The following is an 18,480-nucleotide window of genomic DNA, read 5'->3' as shown; positions in this document are numbered from 1 at the left end:
GATCTTTTACCATGGTGATTCACCATGGTAAAAGACCATGTGATGACTGGAGTGACGTCATCAAAGGTCCTTAACCTCTATTTAATGCTCACCCCAGGTCCTGTTCAGCAGAGGAGACACAAGGAGATGCCGGGCTTCGCGATCAAGTGGACTAAGGTGAGTTAAATTTTTATTTTTTTAACCCCTCTAGCGCTGTTTTACTACGCATTCTGTATTCAGAATGCTATTATTTTCCATTATAACCATGTTAAGGGAAAATAGTAATGATCGGGTCTCCATCCCGATCGTCTCCTAGCAACCGTGCGTGAAAATCGCACCGCATCCGTACTTGCTTGCGGATGCTATGCGATTTTCACGCTTCCCATTCACTTCTATGGGGCCTGCATCGTGTGAAAATCGGACAATATAGAGCATGCTGCGATTTTCACTCAACCCACAAGTGATGCGTGAAAATCACCGCTCATGTGCACAGCCCCATAGAAATGAATGGGTCAGGATTCAGTGCGGGTGCAATACGTTCACCGCACCCATCGCACCCGCACGGAAAACTCGCCCGTGTGAAAGAGGCCTAAGGCTACATTCACACGTCAGTATTTTTCTATATCCCGAATTTCGGTCCTTTTTTTGCGGATCCGTTGTTCCTGAAAATGTTTCCGTATGTTATCCGTTTTTTGCAGATCCGCAAACAACGGAAACATGTATAAATTTCACAAAGCAAATAAAGTTGTTTGGATTTCTTTGAAAAAAATTTGGAAAAAAAAAAGTGAATAAGTGATTTCTGTAGGCAGGATTTAATTTCCAGGAACAGATTCCGCATAAAACGGATGACATACGTAATGACATACGAATGTCTTCCGTTTTTTGCGGAACCATTGACTTTGTATTATACCAGGATCCGATTTTTGCGGAAAAGAATAGGACAAGTTTTATATTTAATCGGACATGCGGAACGGAACAACGGAAACTGACAGCACACATTGTGTTGTCCGATTTTTTTCCAGGACCCATTGAAAATGAATGGGTCCAGAACTGGTCCTGATCTGTTCCGCAAAAAAACTGAACAGATCAGGAAAGAAAAAAACGGACGTGTGAATGGACCCTAAATGTTACACTGCAGCCATATATAATGCCAGTAGTCTCTGGTACTTTTTGGAATTGAATATCATATAAAATGGAAGCGTGTGAGCACAATTGGGTTTGCCCCTATAGCTGCAGGATTACAATTCTATGTGTGCCATGAAAGCATCAGTAGATTTGTCACTCACATTTGGAGGCCTGAAGCCATTAAAACACATGCACACAACAGACAGAAATAAACACTGCGGAGGAAGGTATTTATGTGTGAAATATAGGAAATTCCATGTTATTTTCTTCTCTGCTCCTTTGGTGCATTTAATACAAGATTGCAGTGATTCAACTAGTTTAGAACATGAGGGGAGATGTAACTTACGGTAGGTGCAGGCATCTGAATGTGTTTACCACACATACCGCTTGAAGGAATTTTGTACTTAATCTTGTCCTTGCCACAGCACCAAAAGCGCACATAACTTCAGTAATAAAATGAACCGACTGTTTCAAGAATCTGCGCTCATGGCATATCTCAGTTCTGCTGCTTTTACATCTTCTGCTGTCATTTTTTTCCAGCTTAACCTGAAAAGTCAAGCTGGACCTTAAATATATTTCAGCTGCTATGACCTATGGCACAAAGCTCATTGGAGAACCAGGTCCCCTTCAGTCTGTTAAACCGTGGAGCTGTCACCAATCTGATACTGGTGGTTTATCCTAAGGATAGGCCTTCAATATTATAGTCCTTTAAAAAACCCTTTAAAGAAAACATTTAAATTACCCTTCATTTTGGGAAACTTTAAGCCAAAATGTGGAGTATTAAAAAAACAAAACCAAAATGACTAATGTGTCTGCACCAAAAATCTGTCTAAAAGTGGCTCAAATTTGTGCAATTTTGCGCATCTAAGATTTCTACTCTTTTTTTCTGACATGCTCGATGAGGTCCTAGTGGTAGGACCCCACATTTATCTAGCATTTATCACCTATCCAGTTGACAGACAAGAAAAACCCTTCAAAGATAATACAAACTGAAATTACAGAGGTGCAGAACTGTAAAAAACAAAAAAAAACAAAAAAAAATGTTGGCTGAAAACCAGACATTGAAGAATCTCATGCGCCTCACACCAGTGCTTGTGCTGGCCCCCACAGACTCATCTTGTAACAAACAGCAGCCCATGTCTGAAGGAAAGTAAACATCATATATAGAAAGATCCATTACAAAGACATAACTCTTTCTGACATTAAGTGCTTGGCTGCAGCTACCTCCAAATCAGTATAGGACAGAGAGAAAGAAAGAAGGGGAAGAAGAACCATTTTACAGTCATTTAAGAACCTAACCGCTGATTCTTCTGTCTATAACCACAACCACTCTAGTCTAATTGGAAGATCCCAATTAGAGGACAAAGCAGATAATAACATCACCAGCTCAAAACAAGAAATTGTGAAGGCCTGACTCTATTAGGCAACCATGTAATGAAGATCATAAAATGTCAATTTGACACGAAGAACGGTCACATCATGGGAGAGTGGTGGTAGGAGCAGAGTCTTCATCCAACTTCCAGATCAAAAGGATCCTCTTTGCAGGACTTCAAGATTTGGGGAGAGAGCGCCTTAATTGGCATGAGGAGACTTATAGGCCATACATGCTCTTCTGGAGTTCTAAGAAAAGGGATGCAAATGAGCTCTTAACAAGCTCTGCCTCTACTGCCACCAGATGGAAGGCAGCTATCCTATAATCAATGTTTGAACATTTAAATAGGCCTTGAGACATGACACAGATTCTGTATTAAATAAGCCAGCACCTCATCTGCAGCCATCTGTGTCGGGGTTATTGCCCCTCTTCCACGCCTCTAATGCCACCAGATGTAAGGCAGCTATCCTATAAGTTAATGTTAAAGGGTTGAATGTTGACTTATAGGATAGCTGCCTTACATCTGGTGGCAATAGAGGCAGAGCTTTTTAAGAGCTCATTTGTAGGAATGTTGTTTTCAAGTTCGGCGTACAAGGTTTGGGTTATCTAAGAATTCCGTTATGGATTCTGCTATCACAGACCATAAGTTATGGTCCGCTAAACTTGAAAACATAAGTTCGCTCAACACTACTCATTTGCATCCCTTTTCTTCCCAGACGAGCATGTTTGGCCTATAAGTCTCCTCTCCTCTGTCCTCTCACAGGGTATACCAGGAATATAGATGCCATACTATCCCTTTTGATTTAAAAGGGTTTTCCAAGATTTTATAACTGATGACCCATCCTCTGGATAGGTCATCAGTATCTCATCGGTGGGGGTCCGACAACCAGGACCCCCCACCGATCAGCTGTTTGAGAAGGTGGCAGCGCTCCTGTGAGTGCTGAGGTCTTCTCTGTGCTTATCATAGCGGCTGTGCTTGGCATCACAACTCAGCCCCTTTCACTTCTATGGGACTGAGCTGCTACTAGGCCACGTGACCGATGAACGTGTCGTCACTGGCCTAGGGAAAGCTGTGAGAAGGCCGCGGCCTACTCTGAGCACTGCAGCCCTCTCAAACAGCTGATCGGCGGGGGTCCCGGGTGTCAGACTCCACCGATCAGATACTGATAACCTATCCAGAGGGATTCAGATAGTCACCGTTAACAGACACAAGGATAGGACAGTACAATATATACCAATCATGGGGCCTCAAGATGTCTAAAGTCTTTACATCTCACCTCCTCAATGTCAGTAAGAAATCTGCCAATCAATGATGGATATGCAGTCATATTACACATAATTCTTACTCATCGTACTTACCTACTCATCCAAAAACAGCACAGAAAGCACACCAGGCTTTATGACAGTCTTTACCTTTCATCAACCAAACATTCAGGATTAGGCCGTGTGGGTTTAATCTCCTGCTAGGAATTTTCCTGTGATGATTTGTCACAGATTTTGCTGTGAAACTTCCACAGATTTCACCCTATCCATTGCAAACGGTGAAATCTACAGTGGGATCTACAGCATAACTGGGCATACTAAGGATTCTAAATCCACACTGAAAGTTACGGTAGTTTGCGCAGTATTAGGATGAGATTTCTTAAAGTCTCACCCACTTTGCTGTTACTGTAAAACACTACAGATTTGGCACATGCAAATCCACAGGGTATCAGTCATGCGTGGGCGTACTCTCAAGAGGATGCTGATAGACGTTTTCATTTACAATGCGCTTCTGTATATCCCAGTGTTTAATAGTTATTAAGCCCATTTTATTGTTGACTGGGAGACCTAATATACACACAGCATGCCGAAAAGCTCTAAGTGTGCACATTAACCATGTCGCCATAGCACAGAGCACTGGTGCATTAACATCCAACTAGCAGGTGTCACTAGGACCGAGCCACCATACAGGAGAGGGTTTAAAGGGGTTGTCCGGGTTCAGAGCTGAACCTGGACATATCCAGAATTTCACCCAGGCTAGGCCAATGACTGCTAAAAATTGTACACCACAGTAGATCCATTTTAAGAAAAGGATGGGGAACGCTAGGACTTGTGGCTAGGCTTAAAGGTGTTGTCCGGGTTCAGAGCTGAACCCGGACATACCCAGAATTTCACCCAGGCTAGGCCTAGCCACAAGTCCTAGAGTTTAGCAACCTTCCCCATCCTTTTCTTAAAAGGGATCTACTGTGGTGTACAATTTTTAGCAGTCATTGGCTAAGAGGTTGTCATCTGCCATTTCCTGTGTGTCAAGCCTGGACCAAGAAGTGGAGACCACTGGAAGCCCAGAATCAAACCAGCAGCAGCACGGGATCTATGAGGGCAAGTATTGACGCTTTTAATTTTTACACCATTCTAAGCAATTGACTAAAAATTTGGACCCACTGGACAATCCCTTTAACTGAACAGTGCTGTGCCATGTTTTTTTTTATCCCGGTCTTTGCCTTTATTGAGCTAGAAATTGTCCTTAACTTCCAAACACATAATACCTTACACACATTAAGGGCTCATGCACAAGACCGTATGCCCTCCGAGACATATGGTCCATGAGCAGGCCATATGTCCCGGAGCGGCATACTCCGTGTGCACGGGAGCGCACAGCATCATAGGTTACTATGATGCTGTGTGCATCGGGCCGCCCGTGGGACTATTGTCCCGCACTCATATGATATTATTAACCTATGATGCTGTGCGCTCCCGTACACACGGTGTATGCCGCTCCGGGACATATGGCCCGCTCACGGACCGTATGTCTCGGAGGGCATACGGTCGTGTGCATGAGCCCTAAGTTAAAGGGGTCAGCGGTCTCCACTTCTTGGTCCAGGCTTGACACACAGGAAATGGCAGATGACAACCTAGTCTCAGAGAATGACTGCTAAAACTTGTGCACCACAGTACATCCCTTTTAAGAAAAGGATGGGGATGGTTACTAAACTCTAGGACTTGTGGCTAGGCCTAAACCCTCCCCTGTATGGTGGCTCGGTCCTAGTGAGCCTGTCTGAGAGTGCTCTTTGAATCTTTGCCCTGTGCTGAGTATCGCCTTACACCTGCTAGTTGGATGTTAATGCACCAGTGCTCTGTGCTATGGCGGCATGGTTAATGTGCACATATTAGGCATGGTGTGCTTATATTAGGTCTCCCAGTCAACAATAAAATGTAACCTCTGAACTGGTGCTACTCGGGTAAGTGAAAGTATGTGGACTAAAGCTTCTGGACTCCGATCAGATTTTTATTATATTCTGTGGAATTACACTTTCCGCACTGCTTAACCAAGTAGGAGAGTCTAAGGTTTTCTGCTTGGCATATGATCCTAACTGTACTATATGCAATATAGAAACTATACTAATTAGGATACATGCACATATGACTGTGTTTGGTCCGCATCAGATCCACATTTTTTGTGGATCTGATGCGGACACATTCATGTCAATGGGGTCACAAAAGATGTGGACAGCACACAGTGTGCTGTCTACATCTATAACGTCCGTTCCATGGCCCTGCAATAATATAGAATATGTCCTATTTTTGTCTGTTTTGCGGACAAGGACAGGACGTTTCGACAGGGAGTAAAAAAAATAATAATAATGTAAAAAATTGTTGGCATGCACATGGCTGGTATTTGTGTTTTGTGGACAGCAAAACAGATACTGAAGTGGGCATGAGCGCTTATTCTGTGCATAGATCCCCTATAAATAAAATCACAAATGATTCACAGGAAGCAAAAACATACTGGGAGAATAAAGCAATTGTCTCCTAAAGCTCACCTCTCTACAATATCTGCGATAGTGCAGGCAAACATCAGCAGCCCTTCCGGCATCTGTAAAGCAACTGAAAGGGAAAAACCTTAGTGGCAGAGGTGCCAAAATCCAAAGGATCTTAAAATCAGACATACAGAGCCACACACAAGGTATCTATTACATAAAACATCAAAGAAATAATAGGAAGTCGAGCTACACAACAGGATTAGTGTCCAGTAGGAAGCATGCAAATGTGACATTTGGAGATCTTCAGCACATACAAGAGATAGACACTTGAGAAAACATATAGCCGGCGTGGGAGATGTAACGTTCGAGAGGAAGAAAAATAAAAGATGAGAAACATCTAAGCAAGAGCGGACGAGATAAGCTGTAGAATTACAAATGGCTCCGAAAAGAGAGTCTGACTGTGAACAGAGAGCGAGACAGACGGCTCTGGAACGCTAATAAACCAGGCTATTGTATAGACAAATATAGCACTGCTTTGGAGACCAACAGAGAAGAGGAGTAGGATAGGAAATGATTAGAGGGGAAGAGGAAATGGAAACAGGACATTCAGAGGCTGGCGGGCCTAATGGGTTTAGGTACGCTCAAAGCATTAGAACACAGAATGACATAGCTAGCAAAATATACAGGACGGCAGGAGTGGAGAAACGGTCCTATCGGGATGATTCAGTCATCGTTCAGGTACCTTGTTCTAACCTCTCCTGGTGTCCCAACGACTGAACAGTGACAATAATTGTTACGTGGTTGCGACTGTACAAGTGCACCCAGCAGTTCTTCATAATGCTGTGATCCATCACACAACCATACAAAGGGCCTGCTGCTATTGTAAAGGTATAATAAAGTACCAGCGCTAATCGGTCACCCATTCAGCAGATGTCCTGAAAGTCACAAAATAGTGACGTGTTTGTCAAAGAAATATCTATATCAGTAAACATATAAGATGATAGGCCAGGTTCAGACAGACGACATGAAACTTGTCGATGTTCTGGACGGAGAACACAGACAAGTTTTTAAACGCACTGCACACATTTTTCCCACAGATCCATTCATTTAACTGAGTGAGTCTCTTGGGAAAAATCAGACAAAGATAGAACACATTCAGATTTTCTCGGCACAGACAGATGGTCCAGGCAGAAGAACATCCAGATGAACAGAACCATTCAATTGAATGGGTCAGTGTTCAGTCCAGGTGCTCGCCATTCTAAACTCAGACAGCGACTGGACAGAAACATTGTCGTTTGAGAAGTGCTCTTGAAGTCCTTACTATAGGGCACAAATGTTGACAAAAGACGTGGGGGTCATTTATGAATATACACCTGTTTTTGACGTATATCTGTCAAAGATTCGGTCGCAAAGGGGATTTGCGGCTGAATCTGCGACTTCTTCGATATCCACGCCACGTACACCAGTAAAAAAAAAAGTGCGTGTGGTGCCGGTGGGGAACGGCCCATCTCATTTATCATTTTCTACACCTGTTTTAGGCGTAGAAAATAATCTAAATCTACGCTTAGCTTGGATATGTTTTCTTTACACTACATACATCTGGGGTGCTATAATTAAAGCTGTTTTTTTGCGCCCAAGAACTGGAATATACAATTAATATATCTGATGCATTTTATAACTCCATATACTCCCTTTCTTACACCAGTTTTGAAAAGTGTCTAGCCGGACACAAAGAGTGTCTAAAACAGCTAATAAATAAAGCGCACAGCTTTTGTGCCAGTTTTTTTGGCTTTTGTAAATCAGCCCCAATTTGCTGTTAAAAGTGAGAAATTTACTTCAACCCTTTCCTGCCAAGGACATATCTCATACATCCTTGCTACTGATGGCTAGCTCACAGGCTGTGCAGCATCTAGATATACCAGCTAGGGATTTTCTTAAAGGTTACAATCTAAGCTTTAAAAACGAGCCCAGGAGCCCAGATACATTGGTCGTTACAGTGCTTAGAAATAGGTCCCAGTCAGGGCAGCATATACTTGAGTCTGTGACTCCCAACCCCAGTTCCAAAGGCTACACACCTTGCAATGTGATCTTGGTTTCATTTTAAAGCTTAGATTGTCAACCTTAAAACAATCCCAGGCTCTAATAAATCAGCCATCCCCAACTGAGATGTCAGTCAGCCTGAAGGAGGGGGGACATGCTGACAGGCTGCACAGAGAGCGACATAGCTTGTCTCTCCCTGTCTAACTGCACATATATGATTGACTGTCTGTCACCATAAACATCTGCTTTCAAGCCTTTTTTTTTTTTTTTTTTTTCAAAAGAAACAGTATTCGACCACTTTCCAGATGGGTGTAATACAAGGGCTTTTTTGTGCCCATATTATGAATGCAACACTCGGACTTCCTGCGGTTCATAAGAACCAGAGGTGCGGCGCTCTGACTCATTTTCTGATGAGCTGCAGGAGATTCAGGTGTTTAATAAAGCATCCATATTAAACCTGTCTGAAAGCAGCATTAGTTAATGCATTATGAGGTGCGGGGATTTTTCAGTGTTCGGATTATAGATTGTCTAAGAGGATGGAAATTATATACTATATAATTCCCAATGCGAATGTTGGTTGGTGCATTCCTGCGGTTTTTATGTTTAATACAAGTAGTACTCACAACTTATGGTTTTTAAAGACTACCGGTATATTTTATTTATTATTAATAATTTAATATTAATATTCATCCAGTATTTTATATGACCACTGTTTGCTGCAAAGTTGCATGAAGGTGGCTGTGTGTTTTAATTATTAGATTACATTTTTATACAGGGTATGCTGTGCACTCTCAGAAAACATCATATTTGGTAACATGGCAGCTGGTTGCTATGTACAGAATACATTTTTTTAACACATTTGTGGATGATGACCATATATTACATGGCCTCCGTTTCAGTATTTTTAAGACTTCTAGCTGTTTCCACTCTTCTAGGGACTTCATGGTTTTAGTTGCACGCCTTATAAGAGGCAGGTATAGAAGAGAGTATTTTTCTGTGTAACGCGCCTACTGAAATTCCAGGGTCACTAACCCCAAAGCTCTAGTTGCCTTTGTAACTAGTGATGAGTGAACAGATTGTAGATCTGTGAGGGGCTGTCCCCACAGCTGAAGACCCTCTCCTTAATTGCTTGACCGACAGGGCCGGATGTCTTGCGCCTGCTCCGCTGCCGTGTCAATTAAGGGGCGCGTTTTCAGCTGAGGGGTCAGTCCCTCGCAGGTGCAGAATTCTGGTTGACGAGACAAATCGATTTGCTTGTCTCTTTTAGCAGTAACAGCTAATCACAAAAATACCGGCCACTGTATTTCCACTTTTTGTATCGCTGGGAACAAAATTCTATTTCTTCTGGAAAAAGAGAACAATTACAATTAGATAGATAGGTTTTGCAGCATGTACACTTACCCCTCTTGGCCGCAGCTTGTTTAATTCTCCATATAGTCTTGGGAATTTCAAAGTTGTAGTTCTGCGGCAGCACGGAGATGGCTTCCAAGAGTAAGGGATTCTGAGAAATTTCATCGGGAATTTGGTTGGCAACTCGACGAACCGGCGTGCGACCTAAACAGAAAGTACATGTGGAATATTTTTACTGTTACACTTTTTTTATGTCAACTTGTAGACAACATAAAATCATAACATGCAGAAAAAGGGGAGTAAGATCAAAAGGAAATTCTAAAATTTACTGTATTAAAAGGGAATATGGAAAAGAGACAAGAGTCAAAACAATTAAAGGAGAAAAGGAAAACACAAGAAAAAGGGTCACACGAGAGCCACACCAGGCCCCAGCAATCTAGTCTACTGGGACCATGTTCTATCAAACGGAGAAGCTTCTTGTAGACCCAAACATTTGTCTTCCCAAAAGCCACTTACCTAGGTTTACAAGATCTATTACATTTAATACAGATATGGAAAGAAAGAAGTAGCACTCCTGTAAGGTAGTAGGTTCGGTAGCACAGGTTTTGCTTACTTTTTATGGTTGTGCTATATATATCAGGTACAACTCTATCATATGGATCAAATAACATTTGTTGGCCCGCTACTCCAACATTTGTCCTCCAAGGCTTGGATCGATTTTAAAGAGAGAGTGGGCAGATTTACTAATACTGTCTAAGATTTAGATAGTTTTCTCTAACTTTACACCACCTCTAGGTTGGCTTACTTTGTGCCAGGAATTAGCACCAACATTTTGGTACACATAGGAGCATCTAAAGCCAAGTTCCCTTTTCCACACCTAAGCCACAACCTTGTGAGGCGTAAACCACATAACAAGTGTTATCCAAACCATGTACAACAGTTTTTTTTTTGTGCAAATTAAGTCAGAATTATAGCACATTTAGCTTAGTAAATTTCCCCCACAAAAAAAAGCAACTAATATTAAAACATTAATTTCACCCATTTTCCCATTTATTTTAGGAGAGAAGTTAAAAGGGTTTTCCATGACTTTAAGGGCTTATGTACATGACCTTTGCCGTTTTTGAGGTCCGCAAATTGTGGATCCGCAAAACACGGATACCAGCCGTGAGCATTCTGCATTTTGCGGAATGGAACGTCATGCCATCTTTAGAACAGTCCTATCCTTGTTGGTAAAACAGACCAGTATAGACCATGTTTAAATTTTTTTGCGAGTGCAGTCGGAACGGACAGCACACAGTGTTTTGAGGCCTCATTGAAGTGAGTGAGGTCCACATCCAACCTACAAAATATGCGGATCGGATACGTACTGGATACATGTGCTGGCTGACCTGTTGCTGACTTGTTACATGTGCGCTTGACAGCTGAAGGCATCTGTGTTGGTCCCATGTTCATATCTGTCCGCATTGCTGGAAAAAAATTACACCTGGAGGCTCAGCTCTCTCCGCATCTGATGCCCCTTCTACACTTGGATAGACAGGGCCAGGCAGGAAAGTCATGGTCAAGCCTGGCCCTGTCAAAGTGCAGAGAGAGCGACAGTTACAGAGAGAGCTGAGCCTCTAGATGTAATGACAACGCCCCCGTTGCTTCTAGAGGCTTATTTGCATTTATTAAAACATCATTCTTCTCAGCCATGCGGGCACATATGGACATGTGACCAACACAGATGCCTTCAGCTGCCAAGCGCACATGTAACAGGTCACCCAGTGTCATAGGTATCTGCTGACAGGTGCCCTTTAAATTGTATAAAATAACAAAAAATAAAAGCATTTGGTATTTCCATAATCATAGTGTTCCACAGAAAAATATATAAAATAAAAAGAATGATAGTAATAAAGTGAACATGTCATTTTTACCACACTGTGTGAATGCCATGAGAACCAAACCCAAAAAACAAAGGTTGAACTGTATTTTTTGTCAATTTCTCCCACAAATATTTCTTTTACAGTTTCTGAATACATTATGGTGCTTTAAAAAACATAACACTGTTTAAAATGCCCTCATACAGCTATATCGATAGAAAAATTAAAAACGTTATGGCTCTTTAAAGATGGAGAAGGAAAAAAGTAAGTGGCATCACCCCAAACTGGCTGGTTACTGGCAGCAGAGCCAAGTACCCCTGTCTTGAATAACGGCCTCTGTTGCGAGCTTTAAACCATCCAATCTGAGAAAGCAATCGCGCCATCTCAATATCCCGGCCACAGTTGGAAATGGCCGCGCAACCTTCCCTCCCCTATTTCGACACACCACCGACCAACAAAGTTATTCATTCCCAACCAACGTGTAACGTGCCGATATTGCAATTAAAATGTCAGCAGCCCCCCCCCCCAAAAAAAAGCGTACAGAACAATCAATTCCGTAATAAAGCAAAACAAATATATAAAATAACCTCATTCACATGGGAAAACAATTAGATGAAAAAAAGGAAACAGCAACGCGGTGCGCGGAGAATGTATTTTTTTTAATTTTTCATCGTGTTGCCGGCCTCCTCCCCCTACTCAACAAATGCTTAATAATTATGTTCATCTCGTCTCCGAATCTGTCAATAACCTGAAATGAGAGCGGCCCAACGCCTGATAATATCATAGACAATACGCAGAGACCCCCAGAGCACAATTGCTACAAACTAATATTGGAGCTGCAAAACAACATTACTTCCAAAAGGAAACCTGCATAATTAATTTCACTATTGTACAAAATGAATTCAAACAAATGAATTTAGTTGGGGGGGAGGCGGGGGGCAGACAGCTGTCAGACGGGACTCGCTAAGCTCCAATTAAAAGCTCAAGTCCTAATTAATTAACCCCTTCCCTACCGCAGGGACATGAGGGAGAGCTTTCAACGGTGGGAGCACCAGAGAACTACTTAGTCATTACCCGCTTGCCTTCGACTCTTGTAGACCCAGCGAAGAGTTTCCATCCGCCTTGCTAAACATCCATTTATGTACTTACCTTCCAAGAATACGGTTAATCCTCTTAGAACCATTAATATATTACGATTTCCTCACATAAAAATCCAGCAGTAACGAGCTTTTCAGAATTGCTACGAGACGAGGAACTTCTTGACGTTTCTTCCAGAAGACGGCCAGTAACTCCTTCTCAAGTCTCCCGTAATCTTCCTTTGGTTCAGATACAGTAGGTGGCCCAATAACCAATGTACAGAGGCGCATTGAATTACTGATGTAGACTCTGCCCCCGATTCAGACGACATAGTAATGTATGACCCGGTGCTGTGTGAGGTCCATGAGCATAGGAATATTCATCAATGGATGTTGTACAAAAATAGAAAAATAAAAAAAACTTCACAACTTTTTGTGATATTTTTGCAAAGGTTCGAAAAAGTGGGTAGAGTTAAGCAGCGGGGGCCTTTGGTGGCCAGACAAATTTACTATAATTGACTCTGATTTTTTGCGGACAGTTCAGCATGTCTGCAAAAAAGACGGATTGCATTCCGTTTTTTTGCTGATCCATAGACTTCAATAGGGCCATGTCCTGATTTTCACTGACAAGTATAGGACATGTTTCATTTTTTTTTGCTGAGCCGTGCAATGGAAGAAAAGGGCCTCATAGAAGTGAATGGGACAGCAACTAATCCGCAAAAAAACGGATCCACATTTTTGTGGACAGCATACGGCCGTCTAAATGAGCCCTAAGTCATCAATATAAAAAATGTGGGAGTCCGACACCTCACACCCCTGCCGACCAGCTGTTCAGGAGTAGCCCTGGAACCGGACTAGGCACCAGAACTACATAGCTCCATCTATTGTGTAGTGGATGGAGATGGTTAATGCAGCGCTGATCGACCGGCGTGCAGGGTATAGGACCCCCAACCAATCTGATATTGATGACCTACCCTGAGGATTGGCCATCAATATCAAAATACCAGAAAACCCCTTTAAAGAGCACCTGTCATTTCTCCGTACATGTCTATTCTAATAAATATTTCTACCACTGTGGTTCTGAATCTTCTTTTCTTCTGCTATGCCTCCTAGAAGCTTATGAATAAATTGACAACGGTGTGTGACTAACTAAAGGTGTGTACATAGTCTGAGACTATCCAAATCAGTGCTGACTGTGCAGGTACACATCCCTTTGACATGGGGAATGGTAACGCCCAGTTGTCAATGTATTCATTGGGAGAGATAAAAGAGAAATGGCAAAGTGCATTAGTCTTGTGAGAAGAGCCAATGGGTCCCATTTAAAGGGACTGTGCCAAGTTTTAAAGGGGTTGTCTCACTTCAGTAAGTTGCATTTATCATATAGAGAAAGTTAATACTAGACACTTACTAATGTATTGTGATTATTAGGGTTGAGCGAACCAGAACTGCAAAGTATGGGTTTGTGCCGAACTTTGCGAGTTCGGGTACCCGTACTTTTTCACTAAAGTTCGGGTTCGGTGTTCGGGTGATTTTATTATTTTCCTTTATAACATGGTTATAATGGAAAATAATAGCATTCTTAAGACAGAATGCTAAATAAAATGGCCAGTGAGGTGTTGAAAATAATTAAAAAAAACCTCACCTCATCCACTTGATCGCGCAGCCGGTATCCTCTTCTTTCTTCAGGACCTGCAAAAGGACCTGCGATGACGTCATCGCAGGTCCTGCTAAATGAAGCTAGAAGAGGATACCGGCTACGCAAACAAGTGAGTTGTGTGGTGAGTTTTTTTAAAATTATTTTTAACCCCTCAATGGCCATTTTATTTAGCATTCTGTCTTAAGAATGCTATTATTTTCCCGTTATAACCATGTTAGCCTTGTATTAACTTTCTCTACGTTATGCATGCCACTTACTGAAGTGAGACCACCCCTTTAAGTTGTCCCCCATCCACAGGACAGGGAATAAGTATCTGATTGGTGGTGCAACGATATGAGTGGAGGGGAGGGTCGCGCTTGTGCGCATATCGGATCAGATAATTAGGCCCTATCCTGTGAATAGGGGATAACTTAAATATTTGGCACAACCACTTTAAACGTGAGACTCATCTGATCTGCAAGAAGGAAGGGGAGGCAAAAGAAACATCAGTCAACAGTTTTTTTTAACCATTTGGGTTATACTATGGGGCAGGAAAATGGTTAAAGAGGTTTACTTCTTCAGCAAATGGCATGTATCACATAGACAAAGTTATGCCTCATTCACATGTCAGTGTTTGGTCAGTGATTTCCATCAGTGATTGTGAGCTAAAACCAGGATTGGAGCCTCAACAGACATACGGTATAAGGGATCTGCACCTGTTCTGTGTTTAGAGCCGCACCTGGTTTTGGCTCAAAATCACTGACCGAACACCGACTGTGTGAATAAGGCCTTAAAAGGGTTTTCCGTGACTTTAATACAGTACTGATGACCTCTACTCAGGATCAGTGGGGTCTGACAACCAGGACCCCCGCCGATCAGCTGTTTGAGAAGACACTGGCGCTCCTGTGAACGCCGCGGCCTTCTCTCAGATTACCAAGCACATTGTATAGGGGTTGTGCTTGGTATCACAGCTCGGCCATGTGACCGATGAACATGTCGTCACTGGCCTAGGGAAAGCTGGGAGAAGGCGATGGCGCTACTGCGAGCATCCCGCCTTCTCAAACAGCTGATCGGCGAGGGTGCTGGGTGTCAGACCCCCACCGATCAGATACTGATTGCCAATCCAGAGGCTAGGTCATCAGTATTAAAATCTCAGGAAACCCCTTTAATACAAGGCACTTACTAATGTATTATTATTACCCATATTGCCTCCTTTGCTGGCTTCATTCATTTTTCCATCACATTATACCCTGCTTGTATCAAGGGGCTACGACCACCCTGCAATCCAGCAGCGGTGGACGTGCTTGTATACTATAGGAAAAAGCACCGGTCTCTTTAGTGGCCGGGACCGTGGGAGTGGACATAGGCCAGCAATTTCCGTGCAAACACGGCCACCACTGCTGCTGGATTACAGGGTGGTCTGAACACCTGAATATGAGAAGTGTATAATGTGATGGAAAAATGAATGAAGCCAGCAAAGGAGGCAATATGTGCAATCCCAATACGTTAGTAAGTGCCTTATATTAAATTCCTCTGTATGATAAACGCCTTTGCTGAAGGTAAGAGCTGACTGTATTTTTTTAGTGTTCCTTTTTCATACAGAGGAACAAACTGAAATGTGCAATAAACCTGGCGGCTTCCATGCCGGGATTGTCTGGATATCCCATGCTGGGATTAATCTGCACATCCACGAGCACATTGGCATTCTGGCTGGATCTACAGGTGGCAGTGTTTCCCGCGTCACAATTTGCATCCAGATTCGCACATAATTATTTGCGCCATGCTTTGGTGAATATGACTGATGTTATCGAGAATCCATCTGCAGGCGGAATAACATTTCTGCACTGTCCAGTCGAAGGGAGGCTCCACTGGTGCCCATGACTTCACAGTCTTCATTTTTATGCAAGTAATGTGTCAGGATGCTGCCACATACGATCGTTTTTTAAGCCAAAAACAGGAGAGGATTTAAAAATAAATAAAAAAGTCGTATCCGATACTTCCTCTCCTTGTACGCATTATTATCACTGCCGCAACCCAGTGTTTATATCGCACATTGGAGCACTGGCCCAGATAAGTGTCCGCTGCAAAAATCTGACTAAAAAATTATACAAAATGGTGCAAATCGGCCCTATTTAGGGTTCCTACACTTTATACTCTACAAGCAGGAGGGTCTTAGAGGAAATTGGGCAGAGTTTGGTAGAAAACGGGCGGTCCCACAATGCGACATTTAGCACCAAACTTGAGGTGCCTCTCTCCCTGCACCACATTTGTCATCCAACCTTAGACCCTGTGATAAATCTGGCGCAGGTCTAGACAGCCGGTCTAAGCTTGGACCATCTTTACAATTTGAATATTTGGGCAACTATTCGCCCAGGCCTTGCTCCCCTCCCTTTGTTGATCCGGCAGGCTGTTCCGGCACGGAGCAGCCTGCCAGATCTCACGAATCTGGCACTGCTGGATCCCTACTAACTGCAATGGGGTCTGGTGGTGATCCAGCTGATTTCCAGACAGACATAAATGCTCCACGCAATAGTTTTCTTCCGGCTGAAACCCGGCATTTTTGGCGGAAATCGGCCAGATCACCACCGGACCCCAGTCTTTGCCTGAACAGCCTGCCGCATCCACAAACAGAGATGAGACCAAGGCCTTACCTCTTAGGAGCTTCCACTCCTGCCTGTCAAGCCAAATTCACTTTGTTAATAATGGGGGATATTCCACCTTTCATTCTCCAAATGAGCTCTGAAAAATGCAAAAATGGGATCTGATTGGTTGCTATGGGTAAGTAAGCCAGTTTTCCTTTACACAGTTTGGTATATCTACCCCAACGAGTAGTGCTGGGGTACGGCCACACGTTCAGGTTTCCTGATGCGGTAGCTGCACACACTGCGGATTACACACAGATTCTCAGGCATAAAAACCGCAGCGTAGTACAGTACCAGCAAAGTGCATGAGAACAGACAAATATTATGTACACTATGCGGATTTTATCTGTGCAGCAAAACAGCACCACAATTCCCAATTAGAAATTACTTTTTGGATGCATTTTGGGTGCACAAAAGCACAGAAATCCGTATGGAAATTCGTGCGGACCTTTTTGCATTCACCCTCACCCATGTACGGGTAACCTTAAAGCGGCTGTCCGCCAGCACCTGTTTACCGCGAGAGCAAAATGACTGAGGAAATGATGGACAGTAGGCAAAATAGGGGCAAAAAAAACTAAGCGTTGGTCACTGCATGCCACTGAAAACAATGGGAAGCAAATTTGAGGCATTTTTTCTACGCTGATTCACTGATTTTCTAACTGTTTCAATCTGCGTGAAAAAAGGCTTGTGAATGAAGCCTAAGGCTACCTGCATACGGTTGTGGGCTGTCTTGCATAAATTCTTCACAAATTTCCATTTGGATTTCTACCTGTTTCCACACCAAAAAGTGCATGTTTAACCGCGCAAAAGAACTGCACAAAGAATTGACATGCTGTGGATTTCAAAATCCGCACGGAGCAAAAAAGCTAAGTGTACAAGAGATTTGTGAAATCTCATACACGTTGCTGGTACTTTATTGTACTGTATTAGGCCTCATGCACACGACCGTTGTTTTGGTCCCTTATCCGAGCCGCAGTTTTTGCGGATCTGATGCGGACCCATTCACTTCAATGGGGCTGCAAAAGATGCGGACAGCATTCCGTGTGCTGTCCGCATCCGTTGCTCCGTTCCGTGGTCCGACAAAAAAATATAACCTGTCCTATTCTTGTCCGTTTTGCGGACAAGAATAGGCAGTTATATCCATGGCTGTCCGTGCCGTTCCGCAAATTGCGGAATGCACACGGACGCCATACGTGTTTTGCAGATACGCAATTTGCGAACCGCAAAACACGCAACGGTTGTGTGCATGAGGCCTTACACAGTTTTTCTGGGGAGCTTTCTTTTTACGCACGAGAATCTAAGCTGAAAAATTGCTCACAACCGTCAACGTGAGCAGGTAGCCTCGGGAGGCAGAGCCGCAGGTGGCAAGGAAAGCACAGCAGCCTGAACCAATAATGAGACGGGGTGCGTGAGACTACCCCTACTCCCTGTAGACACTGTAGCTAAACTGTAGTCACACAAAGCACAGATGACAGCTCTACTCTAATGGGCGCAAGCCGCAAAATATGAGGAAAAAATGTAAACGTCCTAGATAGGTAGTGAGTACAAGAAAATTGAGACGGTCATAATCGCAGGTGCACAACCATAACACCTAGCATGCAGACAGCAAACAAAAAAACGTATGGCACCACAATATTTCACATACAAACAATAAAACT

General features: G+C 43.1%; 1 protein-coding gene across 1 annotated transcript in view; it reads right to left on the bottom strand.

The window, feature by feature from the left end:
- The window catches only part of DPH1 (diphthamide biosynthesis 1), a 169,118-nt gene that overhangs the window by 141,282 nt on the left and 9,356 nt on the right, over positions 1-18,480 (bottom strand). Inside the window, exons 2-3 of the mRNA XM_044285778.1 lie at positions 9,661-9,813; positions 6,280-6,343 (exon numbers count right to left, since the gene is read on the bottom strand). Of these exons, the coding sequence (XP_044141713.1) occupies positions 6,280-6,343; positions 9,661-9,813 (217 nt within the window). The remainder of the gene's footprint in view (positions 1-6,279; positions 6,344-9,660; positions 9,814-18,480) is intronic.

The sequence above is a fragment of the Bufo gargarizans genome, chromosome 3 (genome assembly GCF_014858855.1).
Source record: "Bufo gargarizans isolate SCDJY-AF-19 chromosome 3, ASM1485885v1, whole genome shotgun sequence".
NCBI classification, from domain to species: Eukaryota; Metazoa; Chordata; class Amphibia; order Anura; family Bufonidae; genus Bufo; species Bufo gargarizans.
This window is presented reverse-complemented; position numbering and strand designations above follow the sequence as displayed.